Source organism: Anabas testudineus, chromosome 13 (genome assembly GCF_900324465.2).
Source record: "Anabas testudineus chromosome 13, fAnaTes1.2, whole genome shotgun sequence".
Classification (NCBI taxonomy): domain Eukaryota; kingdom Metazoa; phylum Chordata; class Actinopteri; order Anabantiformes; family Anabantidae; genus Anabas; species Anabas testudineus.
Window position 1 is genome coordinate 24,462,641 of NC_046622.1, and position 14,646 is coordinate 24,477,286.

Sequence of the window (14,646 nt, forward strand, 5' to 3'; positions counted from 1 at the left end):
AAGAATAGTTAAGAATAGAAAAATAGGTGAATATGAACATATGAAACATTAACTTTGGTCTCTGACTCCCTTCCTTGGTTGAACCTGTTGATTTGGTCTCTGAACACTTATCCTCAGCTCTCTGCTGCCATCTGGTTGTTACAGACAGTGATTCCTTTATCCTCCCCTATACAGCAAAAATACTGTGTTACATGCACATTTGAACATAGATTACATAGATAATATGACTCAAACAGCAGTATAGCTCTAATCCATCTGATAGCAGTACTCAGAGTGTGCTCAGCTCCATAAACTGAAGCACCTACAGTATCAGGACGACTTGACAACATCCACAGGTTAGAAAATGTACTGTTATTAAATTATTAAATTGTGCTCTGACATCTAGCATGACGTGAGAAACACTCAACCCACTGCTGATTTCTTCTCTTTTTGTCTGAAGCTCATACTAAACTGTTTCAGTTCCTACATAAAAATTAAACAAAGCCTGAGAAAATATGTTTCATGTGAGAACTGTACGACTTAAACAAAGCAGTAATCACCCCCTGAACCTCACAGCTATGTGACTAGGCCACTCCCAAACATTAATGTTATTACTTTTGATCTACTGAGAAGTTCTCGTGCTCTAGTCCAGTTGCCATGACTCAACTTCCAGATAACTTCACCTGGACCACTGAGAAGCACTTATGTTTGTAATCAGTCATATCAATTGCAACGTATTTTGCTTGTTTTTATTTCGATCTAAATGTTAAAACACATTTAAAAGTGGTATTATCTGAAGAGAAGAAATGAGAATTGTAACATTTTAATGTAACGTATCAGCAGTCATTTTATTTTGGAACAAAAAAAAAAGCAAAAATACATACTGTACATGATGTCATTTCTTAAACAAGGGAGAGTGTTGGCACATTATTTTAATAATAATAATTTTAATAATAATAATGTGCCATTATTATTATTATTATTATTATTATTATTTTAATAATAATAATGTGCCATTACCAATATTAATAATAATATTGATAACTAATACAAATTAGACAATGGGTTATCATTAAAATATCTGAATATAAAACAGGAATCAAGATGTTGGTTCCTATCATAGGACACACCTCAGAGGTGTTTTTCTTGCAGTGTCTAGTTATAAAAGCCTCTCCAGTACCAGCAGGTACAGTTGAGGCCTGCTGCTATGAGCAGGATGACGAGCAGGGTGACAAGCAGGCCGCACCCGATGACAGTTGCAGCGATGGCCCAGACCAGCGTCCTCTTGGACATGTCTATCAGGGGGGACTTGAGGGCCATGCGTGCCCTGCGTGCTCGTCGTCGGTCCTGGGGAGGGTACCTGGCCAGGTTGACCCTCTCCATACCCAGGGAGCGGACCAGACACGCCCTGTGGTGGCTCAGCTGGTCGAAGGTGTGTTTGCCGTGGTAGCGGCCCATGCCGCTCTGACCTGGAAGGGGCAGAAACAGGCCATGTGTTTTCAAGTACACTGAAGTAAGGGAACCACACAGTGATGCTCTTTAACTTACCAACACCACCGAATGGGAGCGAGCTGAGTGTGTAGTGTATCATTACATCGTTGACCATCACTCCTCCGCTAGTGGTCTCCTCAATCATGCGTTTAGTAGCCTGTGAGAGACAGAAGAAAAAATAATAAGTGAAAGAAAAGGTTCAGACATAACAAAGGTTCCCACTCTTCGTCTGGGTCCTCTCACCTTCTTATCAGTGCAAAAGATGTACAGGGCCAGAGGTTTCTCTCTCTCATTGATGAAGTGAATGGCGTCGTCCATATCACTCACAGTCACAATGGGCAGCAGGGGGCCAAAGATCTCGTCCTGCATCAGTCTGGAGTGGGGGGGTACGTCCTTTAGCACTGTTGGGGCTTTAAGTGCAACATCAGGGTACATTAAACACAAATCCAGAGCAGAGCAGGTTGTGTGTTTCCATGATCTGGATCATCCTACTGTACCGATGTAGCACTGCGAGGCATCACTCTGCCCCCCCAGCACAGGAGTGTAACCCTCCATCAGGCTCATGACTCTGTTGAAATGACGTTGATTGATAATTCGGCCGTAGTCAGGTGAGCATTTAGGATCGGCACCATAAAATTCCTGAGATGGTTAAAAAAGTCCAGACTTCAGAATTTCATCTACAGTTCAGTGACCTGACAGAGGTGACATGTCTGACTTTAAATGTTACCAGTAGAGTTTGTCGGATGCACTCCACCACTCGGCCCTGGATGCAGGGTTCACACAGGATATAGTCTGGAGCAATGCACGTCTGACCGCAGTTGACAAACTTTCCCCATGTGATTCTCCTGCACAAACCAGGTTTGGGAATGAATGAACAGTGGAAATTCATTTCTTTCATATTTGAACTAACTACTCTACTTTCAGTCTACCATTTAAAGACATTTCTAAAAAGATAGTTTGGAATAAATATATGTTTAAAACTGTGCTTGATGATACATTCACAGCTGAGATGTGTTATTTGGCTGGCTGTTCAGCTGTTGGTCATACTATACATTCTATTCTGGTGAGCGTGTTACCGGCAGGCGATCCTGACATCACAGTTCTTGTCTATGTAGCAGGGGCTCTTCCCGCCGAGCTCCAGGGTCACAGGGGTGAGGTGACGGGCTGCAGCCTCCATCACCAGTTTCCCTACTGAGCTGCTTCCTGTGAAGAAGATGTGGTCAAACGTCAGCCTCAGCAGATCCTGGGTCTCTGACACTCCGCCTATCACCACCGGGTACAGATCCTGAAAATGAGCATCATAAAGACAGTTTTATTTTATATCAGTCATATCAGCATCCAATACTAGTACTTATTGATAGTGGACAGGATGGATGTGTTTTCAGATATCTACACTGACCAACACTTGTGATGAGATTAACAGCAGGTCACGCTGCTGTTTCTACTACAAACTGTGAACCCTGCACCAGATCAGTGCATTTTGGTGTCATCAAGCAAACACATGGTTAGTACTTGAGCTGCTTTCTGGTGCAAAACCTGAAGCCATACTAATCAAACTGCTAAGTGTTGGACTGAAAGTAAAGATCATTCACTTTCACTCTTAGTGTGGGTCTTGACAATTCATCCGGGACTTGAAGTGACAGGTTTAATAGCCAATTTATAAAAACCATGATGCTGCAACCTCCGGTACAATGGGAAGTGACGGCACCTCTAACACCTGTAACATGGGAAGTCAGCAAATGAAAGAGAAGAAGAAGTAGGTAATGGTGAAGTTCACAGTGCAGATTAAAACCCACAAGTTGAAAGGAAGTCTGGTTATAGCTTCATGGCATAAATCCTATCAATAGACGCTAGCTGACATACTTTGGTTGCTTATCAGCTAATATTAGCAGAGTTAGTCTGTTTGAGCACTTGACTGAAACATAACTCAACTCCACATGGCTCATTTGCATACATCACCACATACTGTAAGCATTACCAAACTACATGTAAAATACAGTGCCTATAAAAAGTATTGACCCCCTTGGATGTTTCATCCTTGTATTGACATTATAAATCAATCATGGTCAATAAAAGTTGGAGACTTAGACAAAATAGTTTCATAAAAATACCTCATTAATGTCAAAGTGAAAACAGGTTTCTACAAAGTAAAAAAATAAAATATGTAAAGTGAAATCACTGTTTGTATTAATTTTCACCCCCTTTAAAATAACTGACCTAATCCAACAGAGGTCCAGAGGCAAAATAACTTCCCTCTGGGATTAATAAAGTTTTTTGAATCTTGAATAAAGACAAAAAAACACTCCCAGGGCACAGGTCACGGAAAAGCATAAGTCAGGGGATGGATACAAAAAAAATCTCCAAGGCACTTAACATCCCCCGGAGTTCAGTGAAATCAATCATGAAGAAATTATAGGAATACGGCACATGACTAAATCTGCCTAGAACAGACAGTTCACCCAAACTGAGTAACCGTACAAGAAGGAGACTAGTAAGAGAGGCCACTAACACACTGACAACTACTCTGAAGGAGTTACAAGCTTCAGCAACTGAGATACAAGAGACTGTACATACAACAACCTGTTACCAGGGTTCTTCACCAGTCAAAGCTTTAGGAGAGAGTGGCAAGGAGAAAGACATTGTTGAAGAAAACTCATGGAAGGCTTGTTAAGGTAAGATGAATGTGGCCTGAAGGGGTTGAATATTAATGCAAACACTGATTTCAACTTATATATTTTTATTTAATTGACATTACTTTGTAAAAACCTGTTTTCACTTTGACATTAATGAGGTATTTTTATGAAATATGTTTGTCAAAGTTGACAACTTTTAATGACCATGACTGATTTATAATGTCAATAAAAGGATGAAGCATCCAAGGAGGTGAATACCTTTTATAGACACTGTATTATATACATACAAACATTTAAAAGTGCTGTTCAGTGACAACTGGACCTTTTTAAAGTTCTTGAAGTTAACTTCTCAGGTGGAAAGTTGCTTAGAACTTTAAACAAGTTCAGAAAATCTCAGAAAGCTTATTCATTAAAGGTTAAGGTCTGATCCTAGACTCGCCCCCGACGTTACAGCAGCTCTCAACATTATTCCATCAACAATAGAAGCTGGTGTTCAGACCTTGTCCAGATAGCGAGGCAGCAGCGCCCGGAGGAGGAGGGCTGAATACTCGCTGAGCTCTGATGGCTTCACCACAGCTGCGTTGCCTGCAGAGACAGAGAGACAGACAGAGAGACGGACAGATGGAGAGACAGACAGACAGACAGAGAGACAGACAGACAGAGAGACAGACAGACAGAGAGACAGACAGACAGACAGAGAGAGAGACAGACAGAGAGACAGACAGAGAGAGAGACAGACAGACAGAGAGACAGACAGACAGAGAGAGAGACAGACAGACAGAACGCAGGAGGATTTTATGAATGGGATGAGATCACTGATGAGTGACGGAGACGAGCAGAGGCTGAGAATGCTGAGCTGGGGGGAGCTGTCAAATGAAGCTCACAACAGATTAGTCTCTGTATCCCGCCCCCCGCCCCCCAGGAGTAAAGCTCCGTACAGCTGAGACTAACTTCAGAGTCGCATATAAAATGTTTTCTATTAAAAATGATGCCAGAGCACCAGTCAAACTTGGGGATCGTGGTTGCATCATCATGTACATATTAGGATCTGGAGCTTCCATTAGAGCCCTCGTGCTCGACTGTGAAGACACTTGTAGTAAATCAGAGTCAGGACAGTGAAGCTGTGTTCACACTTCTCTATCACTCTCCTAGTTTTACTGCATGTTAGCATGTGACAATAACCATTTTTTATTACAGTGACTTTGCTGAGCTCAGGTAACTCTCAGCACAGCTCTGCCCAGCTAAGTAGAGGTCTAATCTTAGACATAAGAAAATGCCTGTGCTGATTTGCCAGTGGGGGTTTACTTGACCAAATTCTAACCTATAGGCAGATGGAGGGGACTGGAGACAGAAAGGGTCCCTACCTGCAGCAATAGCTCCAACCAGAGGGTTGAGGGTGAGGGCCCAGGGGTAATTCCACGCTCCAATAATGAGCACCACTCCCAGTGGCTGGGGCTGGATATAAACCTCGTCTGATATAGTGAGGATGTTCTTCTCTGCAGGTCGAGGAGCTGCCCACTCCCCCAGCTTCTCTATAGCCAGCTTGATCTCATTCTCAATGCCAATCAGCTCCAGGAGCGGAGTGTCGTACTGGCTCTGTAGGGAACCCAGCACACTATCAGTCAGGCAGGTTAAACATCAGCACCAAACATATTACATGCATCAGTGCCTGTGTGCACCCACCCTGTTGATGTCCTGCTTGACAGCGGTGGAGATCTCAGTCTCCTTCTCTGTGATCATCCTCTGCAGGGCATGAAGCTGCTGCAGTCTGAACTCCACAGGCCGAGTCCTGCCGCTCAGGAAGGCCTCCCTGGCTCGCTGCACTGCCTGCCTCTCCATAAAGACACCTGCAGGTCAGGAAAATGTGAAGGGGCTGTGTGTTAGAGCTGGCTACGCTGATGTCCGTTACACGCTGACTTACAAGCTTCTATTTTTATTTCTATCAAAAAGCACCAACATATTCTAGCAGGGCCGTCCAAAGCTGTCTTGGGGCCCCTTACTTGACTGCCCCCCCTTCCCCACTTCATATGTGTACATACATTTAATCAACTCTGTTTTAAACAGTCACAACAGAGACTTTTCAAACCCAACAAGACGACTGTAAATGATCAACTCATGTCCAAACTGGCACTTTGGTGTATTAAAAAGTTACAACAACAAATCAGCTAACAAAGAATAGAAGCATCTCTTTAATCAAGTAAAAAAACTCAATACTAATAATATAATAGTAAAAGTACTCCAGTACAAGTGCCAGTACTACTTCAGATTCTTTACTTAATTTAGTAAGTAGTAAGTACATGCTTTAAAACTACTACTATTCAGTAGAAAAGTAAGTCAGAAAGTGATTTCTCAGTTGTACTTGTGCTTTATAAAAAACGTTTTATACACAAAACACATATGATGTTGGGGGCTACACTACAGCCAGACTCAATCATTTAAAAGCTGAAGATATTTACTCAACTCATTTCACTTTTTAGCTGTAAACTGCAACAGAATTTTACCGGTAAAAATGTGGTAAATAAATATCTCTAATGATAAATAAATACAAGAGACAAACAGACACTAGTTCTGAACTCAAACAGCAGCAGGTGGAGCTGATTTGAACCACTTCCTCTCAGCCAAACTAATACATCAACATTCATTAGTCAGTTATATTTAATAATAATCTGCATCTGCAAAGTAACTAGTAAAGATGTAAAGGTGTTGAATAAATGTGGATTAAGCAGTACTGTATCTCTATTTGAACTGTACTTAAGTAAAATCAAATGTACCTCGAAACTGTACTTCCCAGCACTGCTCAACACTATTTGGAACAGCTTTACACCTTGAAATATGAACTAATAATAGAGCCAATCTGGAATCTAAACAGAAGCAACTACTGTAGCTTCTCGTTTCATTCGGACTGTTCATCAGACTCTACACTAAAATTCTCCACTTGAATTTAAAACACAGCTTCTCTAAACCAAACAAACTGAGGCAGCAGTGCTCCTGGCCTATAAAGGAGGTTTTTGTTATGTTATATTTGTTATTTTAATCAATATATGAATATGAATAATCATGAATGATCTTACTTGAATCCACAGAAGGTGTGTGTGTGCATCCAGTGTTTCCTCGATGAAATACTGATAAATATTCCGTCACTAATCTGATCTCACAGCGGTTCAGATGTCCCACACGCTGCAGGGTCCCTGCCTGACTGACTGCCTCTCATTGTGCACTGTTCATCATCAGTCACACTGCTCTGCTCTAGGATCAGTTTACCGGGAGGCTTGGTCACTGGAACACCAGACCCCCCCCACACACACACACACAAACACAAACACAATCATTTAAAGCAGCCCATTTGATTTGAATAATTTTAATAGCAATTATTGCTCAATGGATGTCAGATTTTTTACAACCTTTAGCTGAGCTAATCTTTTACTGGACAAGTCCTCATCAAGGTCAGTCTATCTTAACAGCACCTCAATCATAGCAGCCACGCCATAAATTTCAATAACCTTCGGATCTGCTTGATAATACGCTTCTGTTAAGAGATCAATTTTTAACTCATATGTCAATGTGAAAAAATCAATCAACAAATCGTTTTTAGTAGTTCAGGTTTTGAATGATTTATATTTAAAAAAACTACAATGACATGACATCCGAACTGAAGCAGGTAAAACAGAGGTGACATCACAGCTAAGCAGACATGATGTATACTGTGATGGATGATTTGGTTCTGTCAAAGTATTTTACCACCATTTACCAGGTTACGTCAAAACATGATGATATTTCTTTTAGAAATGATGCAACAAAAGCTCCAGTAGCAGTTTAAGGTGTAACAGAACAGAAACGTGCCTACGTGAGCAAGAAATGACATGGACCAGTAAATGTTTCATTATAGAGCAGGTGTCTGCGCTGTGGTCCCGGGATCGTCTGCTCTGGCACAGGGGTCAGCTCAGGTCACCGGTTTCTGCTGCTCAGCCTCATCTCAGGAACCTCTGCAGAAGAGATGAGACACAGAATGTGATGTGTGACAAGACAGAGAGGTAACACACACTTTAACTGTTCACAGGAGTACAACAAGTGTGGATGTCAACAAAGGTGGTGGGTCTGACCAAAACAAAAGAGGCCATTTATCAGAGGACAGTGAAGCATGCTGGGTAATTAAAGGGAGGGTCGATGAGGAGGCATTCTGTGCTTACATTTCCTAAACAACACCACACACTGTCCGCTGCAGACAAAGCCATTGTTGTGTTAGGACGCAGGCCTGTGGGATTGTGGGTATGTCGGGGGAGGAGTACTCATATCTGGTTATCTTGGGAACGTGAGTTAGTCATTATTTTAAAGGCTGTAAACAGTCACTGGACAAAAAGCCCACTGTTAATAAACATGCTTGGTCTTGAATAGTTGTCTTTTTGTTTGGGTCACAAAGTAGAACAGTTATGAATGTTTCAATCGATGTTTGCTGCTGTTCAGGTGAACACTGTCTCTCTCCTGTCATGTCACCACTGACTAGTACTGAATAAACATCTGCACGAGACAGAGGACAACCAAAGTGTGTCAATTATTAACAAAGACAAGAGATTAAAAGACAAGACAGATTTTATGGACAAGTCATCAGTGACATCTAATGGCAATAAGGTGTCATAATCTATACAGGCCACGTCTGTCCCAGAGAATATTAAGATCTAGATACGGCTCCGTCATTCTGCTTCTCTGTTTGTTAGGTTTGCAAGTCTAGTTGTCAATATGTCAGAGAGGAAGAGGCGGACTCAAAGGAGGCTCTCAGCTACATACTGGGACAGCACAGATGTTACATACTGTTTCCCTCCACCACACATTCATATGCAGACGTCTAGAGTGTGATCGTCATAAAATGTTCTGTGTTTCTGTTTTGATCTTTGACTCCCATGAAGCACTTTGATAAAAAGTTGCCTAAAAAGCTTTAACACTATAGTTGTTGCTCTCTGTCTATGGCACAGGGGTTCATTACTAGCAGTCTGTGTAATAAATGTGAAGAGTGTGTAATGTCATTCCCAGGAATTAACTGCGTATAAACTGAATGCAGCTACTGTAACTATATCCATTACATGTATTTTCAGGAAACTTCCCAGTAAACTACAAACCTGTAAAATGAAGTGTTACTGATATCAAAACAAACCATTTGATTCCTACTTGGACTGAACTGGTATAGTAACGTGCTATTACCTGCACTACAAATGCTGCCAAGCCGGCCAACATGGACAACATTGCCAGGCGACGCAGCCTGGACACATTTACATGCTTGAGCAAAAAGAATCTAGCCCAGCCCAGTTTCTTGGCAGTGTGTGGCGGGTAACGCATGCTGTTCACGCCCTCCAAGTTCAGCTGCTTGATCAGACAGCTGCGCAGATGGCTGAGCTGATCGAAGCTGTGCCGGCCGTGGTAGCAGCCCATACCACTGTTACCTGAGGAGGGAACGGGAGCATATGTTAACAATGGGAGGATTGGTTATCTAGAAACTGGGATAAATAGCTGCAGGTGGATTTCAGATTCCCACACTCACCAACTCCTCCGAAGGGCAGAGCACTGACAGTAAAATGGACCAGACAGTCATTAGCCAGCAGAGCTCCACTGGACGTCTCAGCTATCACCCTTTTGATCAGCTGTTTGCCAGAAAGGAAGAGTCCAGGTGAGCGGAAAAGTATCTTAGGTTCATCTTCAACAAAATGTGTGGGGTGTCTTTTACCTTGTTGTCATGTGAGAAAATGTAGACAACCAGCGGCTTCTCTCTCTCGTTAATAAACTGGATTGCCTCTTCCACGCCACTCACTGTGATGATGGGCAGCAGTGGCCCAAAGATCTCCTCCTTCATCACCTTCGATTCCCTTGTTACATCCTTCAACACAGTTGGGGCTGCAAGGGTACAGGAAGCAAATGGTCATTTGAAGCAAGAGGCTTACACAGGCGGAGCAGTGGTACACTGTGCACTATAAATGTCACGACTACCACTGTACTTTATGACACTTTAGAGATAAATGACAGAAAGTTGGAGAAGGAATCTGTTACACATCCTCAGTTTACTGAGTTTCAACATGTTAAGCCATTCCACATTCTTGTAAAGGCTACCACCACTTGAACTATTCTGTTTACAGAACTGAACATGTTAGCCAACACTGCAGCTAAACAAACAGTACCAAGGCTTTTCAAGCGTGCCCAATGGCTCCAACACAGCACCTACCTATGTAGCACTGAGATTCATCACCGTCTCCACCAACAGCAACGGTGCTCCCCTCCATCAGAGCCATAATCCTCTTATAGTGTCGCTGGTTGACAATACGTCCATAGTCTTCAAAGGTTTTTGGATTATCTGTGTAAAACTCCTGCAATGTGCCACACAAAACACATACAGACATGTTACAGTATCTTTAGACTGCTGTTAATCTGAGAATTTATGTGGAGAACAACAACAGAGACACAAATGATGTTGTTGTTGTTACTGTTCACAAGTGGCTCCTTTACCTGTTAAATCTGTGTATACGTTGACAGTTTGGGACCACACTGCTGTTCACAGTTGGATACATCTCACAAACATTAATGTGAACTAATAACATAAAAAAGCCATTTCTGACAAAAACATTGAATTAAACATTAAGTCCCATGTAACATGGATACTGCCACTTAAAAGACACATTTGCTGCTAATGATACCCAAGACTAACCTGACATGTTTCTAATTATCTAATTAAAAATATTCCTAGCAAAAGTACATTTTGGTGAAATCCATCTCTTTTTATACTGTATTTGATTTGCTGAAATTCCTTAAATGTTTTAAGTTCCTTGAGAATAACTGACATATTAGGATCTTTATTTCAAACTAACCTTGATGGCCTTCTTGATCTCCTCCACTACTCTGCTTTGAATGGAAGGTTCACACAGGATGTAGTCTGGAGCGATGCATGTCTGACCACAGTTGACAAACTTTCCCCACGTGATGCGACTGTTTGGAAAGAAAAGGAAAACATGAAAACATGCATAGTGCCCCCAAATCTGAAAGCTTATAGGCTATTATAACAATGGACAGATTTCTTTTGCACGAATTTAAAGGTAACACAGACCGACACGCTACAGTGATATCACAGTTCTTGTCGATGTAGCAGGGACTCTTCCCTCCCAGCTCCAGGGTCACAGGGGTGAGGTGACGAGCTGCAGCTTCCATCACCAGTTTCCCTACTGAGCTGCTTCCTGTGTAGAAGATGTGGTCAAATCTCTGCTTCAGCAGCTCCTGGGTCTCTGACACTCCACCTGTCACCACTGGGTACAGATCCTAGGGGGAGTGTAACAAGTCAATCTACAATCACACTCAATGTAGGTACAGGTAAGAGTTTAGATTAACCAAAGCAGGAGGCTCACTTTGTCTAGATACTGAGGGAGAAGTTCCTCCATAACCTTGGCAGAGTTTGAGCTGACCTCAGATGGCTTTATCACTGCTGCATTACCTGAAAGATGACACAGAGGTCGTAGATGAGACGCTGAAGTGTTACACACAAAAAGATGACCCCAAATGGTTTTAGTTTAATCTTTTCTCAGTGAAAAGAAGAATCCTGAACCAAATACTTTAATACACTAAATCAGCTGTCAATCAATATGTGACATTCAGTTCATTCCAATATTTATGTTTATGCAAGGTTTAAATCTGAAAGGTATAATTTGCCATGTCTGGTCCAGACTGCGTTTTTTGAGCCACGGTTTGGTTTATACCCCATTTTTTTAAATAGATGAACCTACAGTTTCTACTCACCATAAATGCCTCACCTTTACACTTTTAATGTACACAATTGCTGGGGCTATGATGGCTATGGAGTTATCACAACAAGACGACACAGACTACAAAAACTGAGACAGGTCTCCATGTGTTTTCTCCAAAACAAACATGAAGTGGTTTGAAGAAAGACTCAGTAATCCCTCAGTCACAGTAAATCATAGAATGCAAACACAGAAATTACCTATTCCACAATGACAAAAGTCAGATTTCCTTATCACAAAATGAACAAAACAATGTGAGGATATACACCAATCAGGTATAACATTATGACCACTAGCAGGTAAAGTAAAAATCTCTTCGTCATGGCTCATTAGTGGGTGGGATATATTAGGTAGTACGTGAGCATTTTGTCCTCAAAGTTGATGTGGGCAAGCGTAACGATTTGAGCAAACAAATAAATGCAATCCATGGAGGCCCCATTTCGCAAATTAGTACCAGATACTATAGCACACCTTCAGGGGTATAGTGGAGACCGTGCTTCAATGAGTCAGGTCAAGAGTGGGACCAACACAATATTAAGCAGGTTATTATAATGTTATATCTGATTAGTGTATAATAAACTTAATAAAACCATTTGTGGGATATGTAGTTAAATGGCCTTATCATCTACAAAGTACATAGTTTTGCTGTGTGTGTGTTGCTTTTCTAGCAACCCATGCAATCGGCCACCACCAAAAGCCCTTGCTTCAAGTATACTGTATAATAACCTTTACGTTTTTGGTGTATTGATCTGATCACAATATTCTGCAGCTCTTGCAGTTAGCTAATTAGAAATCTGTCATATGCCGGTATATGTTTGTGTACAGTATTCGTACCAGCAGCGATAGCCCCAACCAGAGGTTGGAGGGTGACAGCCCAAGGGTAGTTCCAGGCCCCAATGATGAGCACCACTCCCAGGGGTTCCGGCTGAACGTAAACCTCATCTGATATAGTGAGGAGGGTCTTTTCAACCGGCCGAGGAGCTGCCCACTCTGCCAGCTTCTCTATAGCCAGTTTGATCTCGCCCTCCAGTCCAATGGTCTCAAAGAGCTCCGTCCCATGTTCACTCTGAAATGAGAAGGAGGGACTGACTTCAAAATCGACTTCAGTCATTTAACAGCATTTGGTTCATTTGTTTGTTCATTCAAGTTGACTGGTTTGTTCAGCACAAACATATTCAAATGACTGCACTGTGTCCCCCTGCGTCAACTGGACCACAACCTTTGCTGTTGTCTAAAGATAATAGACTTAAATGATCAAGGGCAGCTTTATTGTCATAAAGCTGGAAAAAAAAACCTGCGTGTATCTGTCCTGATGGGTGACCTGTCTGTGTATCCAGTTCCATGTCCATCACAAACTTCCACAAGAGAACTCTGGGAAGATCTTACTATCTTAACCCACCTTGCCAAGGTCCCTTTTGACAGCATCTGCAATGTCCTTCCGTCTCTCTGAGATAAAGCGGAGCAGACTCTTGAGCTGATGGGTCCTGTACGCCAGAGGTTTGGTTTTACCTGTCTGGAAGGATTTTCTGGCCTGTTGTACAATAAGCTGTTCCCGGGACATCTTGAACCTAAACAAAGATAAGAAAAGATCATCTATATAACTCTAAGTCTATCTGTCTCAATAATATCAAAAGCTACAACCTTAACGTTAGCTCAATTATAGCTCGCTAGCTTTAACGTTGATGTAAACCTTCTAGCGTCAGCTAACATTATATATGAGTTAGATGGAGACCGAATAAAAGCCTGTCCTAAAAAGACATTTACCACATTCTGTTGAGATCTGTTTCATTCGTTAATGACCATTAAAACACTACAAAGGCTTCTTTTTCAAACGGAGTCTGGTGTGGAAGGACTCAATGTAACGTTTTCCATTGTACGGAGAACCGTAGATATCTGAAATCTGAATTTAATACAGTAATTAACTGACAGATATCATAACAAAGGTTAATGGACTCAAATAAGAAACGTTACATTGCGTTAATTACTTATTCAGTAAAGTAACTTAAACGTTAGATCTTGACTTAGTTAGCTTGGTTGCTAGCAGCAATTGTAGCAGTGTAAACTGTTATAAACGTCAAACTATTGCAAATGAACACGCAAATAGCTATGTAACGTTAAAAAATGATTCCTCAAGCTCATCTATAGAAATAATTATTACCTTTTTTAGGTCACTCCTCCACTGTAAGTAGTTTTTGCGTTAGCTAACCACTCACTAGTTACAAAGTTATAACATCTTGTTGTTACCACAGCTAGCTAAGCACCAACAGAGTCGGTCAGCAATTGGTCCGAAGTAGTGTCAATCAAAGAAAGCGCCAATCAGCTTAGGACGCAGTTGTAGTCAGCTGACCACCCCCCGACAACAACAACAACATGTAGCCGCTGGCTGCACTCTGCAGGTTCAGGCCTGTCGTTTAAAGGCATACAACCAGGTGTCCAAGGAATCCTGTTAATGCGTATTCAAAATGCATTTATACATTTTAGATGTGCATGTATGCATTATATACAGAAAGTAGCCTTTAGTAAACTGCAACTATAACTCCAACTATATAAATACACACTGTATATACTCACATGACTGAGTGGTCACACAGCAGGCAGACAAGGCATGTTACAAGGCTCAAACGCAGTCAGTAAATTCTAAACTGAAGTAATTAAAATGCAAATTAATATCTAAATTACCAGCAGTTCTGGAGGAGGGATTGTATAAGCTAAATAATTAGGAAAAATTGTTAAATTGCTTTGTGTTGTTTACTTTGCAGAAATCATTACTCATT

General features: G+C 41.5%; 2 protein-coding genes across 2 annotated transcripts; both read right to left on the minus strand.

Annotated features, from left to right (window-relative positions):
* Positions 1-997: 997 nt before the first annotated feature.
* Positions 998-7,347, minus strand: LOC113169904 (aldehyde dehydrogenase, dimeric NADP-preferring-like). Its single transcript, XM_026371690.1, has 10 exons — positions 7,175-7,347; positions 5,787-5,950; positions 5,468-5,699; positions 4,603-4,688; positions 2,547-2,755; positions 2,198-2,315; positions 1,968-2,109; positions 1,714-1,880; positions 1,528-1,627; positions 998-1,448 (listed from the first exon to the last, which is right to left on the minus strand). The coding sequence occupies exons 2-10, from the start codon at positions 5,940-5,942 to the stop codon at positions 1,135-1,137; spliced, it is 1,524 nt and encodes a 507-aa protein (XP_026227475.1). The 5' UTR covers positions 5,943-5,950; positions 7,175-7,347; the 3' UTR covers positions 998-1,134.
* A 98-nt stretch (positions 7,348-7,445) lies between these two features.
* LOC113169911 (aldehyde dehydrogenase family 3 member A2-like) lies at positions 7,446-14,236 on the minus strand. The gene is made up of 11 exons (XM_026371703.1): positions 14,031-14,236; positions 13,272-13,440; positions 12,707-12,938; positions 11,480-11,565; positions 11,185-11,393; positions 10,949-11,066; positions 10,309-10,450; positions 9,817-9,983; positions 9,634-9,733; positions 9,297-9,535; positions 7,446-8,086 (listed from the first exon to the last, which is right to left on the minus strand). Exons 2-11 carry the CDS (start codon positions 13,431-13,433, stop codon positions 8,072-8,074), a joined length of 1,470 nt encoding a protein of 489 aa, XP_026227488.1. The 5' UTR covers positions 13,434-13,440; positions 14,031-14,236; the 3' UTR covers positions 7,446-8,071.
* Positions 14,237-14,646: the final 410 nt, after the last annotated feature.

What these genes read in the sequence shown, in the direction of transcription:
- LOC113169904 (XM_026371690.1), bottom strand. Translation starts at nt 5,942, where the DNA reads ATGGAGAGGCAGGCAGTGCAGCGAGCCAGGGAGGCCTTCCTGAGCGGC. An exon ending in TGCCTCGCAGTGCTACATCG is followed by an intron (nt 1,881 to 1,967) that starts GTACAGTAGGAT and finishes TTGCACTTAAAG; the next exon opens with CCCCAACAGTGCTAAAGGAC. An exon ending in GCTCCCATTCGGTGGTGTTG is followed by an intron (nt 1,449 to 1,527) that starts GTAAGTTAAAGA and finishes TGCCCCTTCCAG; the next exon opens with GTCAGAGCGGCATGGGCCGC.
- LOC113169911 (XM_026371703.1), bottom strand. Translation starts at nt 13,433, where the DNA reads ATGTCCCGGGAACAGCTTATTGTACAACAGGCCAGAAAATCCTTCCAG. An exon ending in TGAATCTCAGTGCTACATAG is followed by an intron (nt 9,984 to 10,308) that starts GTAGGTGCTGTG and finishes GTACCCTTGCAG; the next exon opens with CCCCAACTGTGTTGAAGGAT. An exon ending in TCTGCCCTTCGGAGGAGTTG is followed by an intron (nt 9,536 to 9,633) that starts GTGAGTGTGGGA and finishes TTCCCTCCTCAG; the next exon opens with GTAACAGTGGTATGGGCTGC.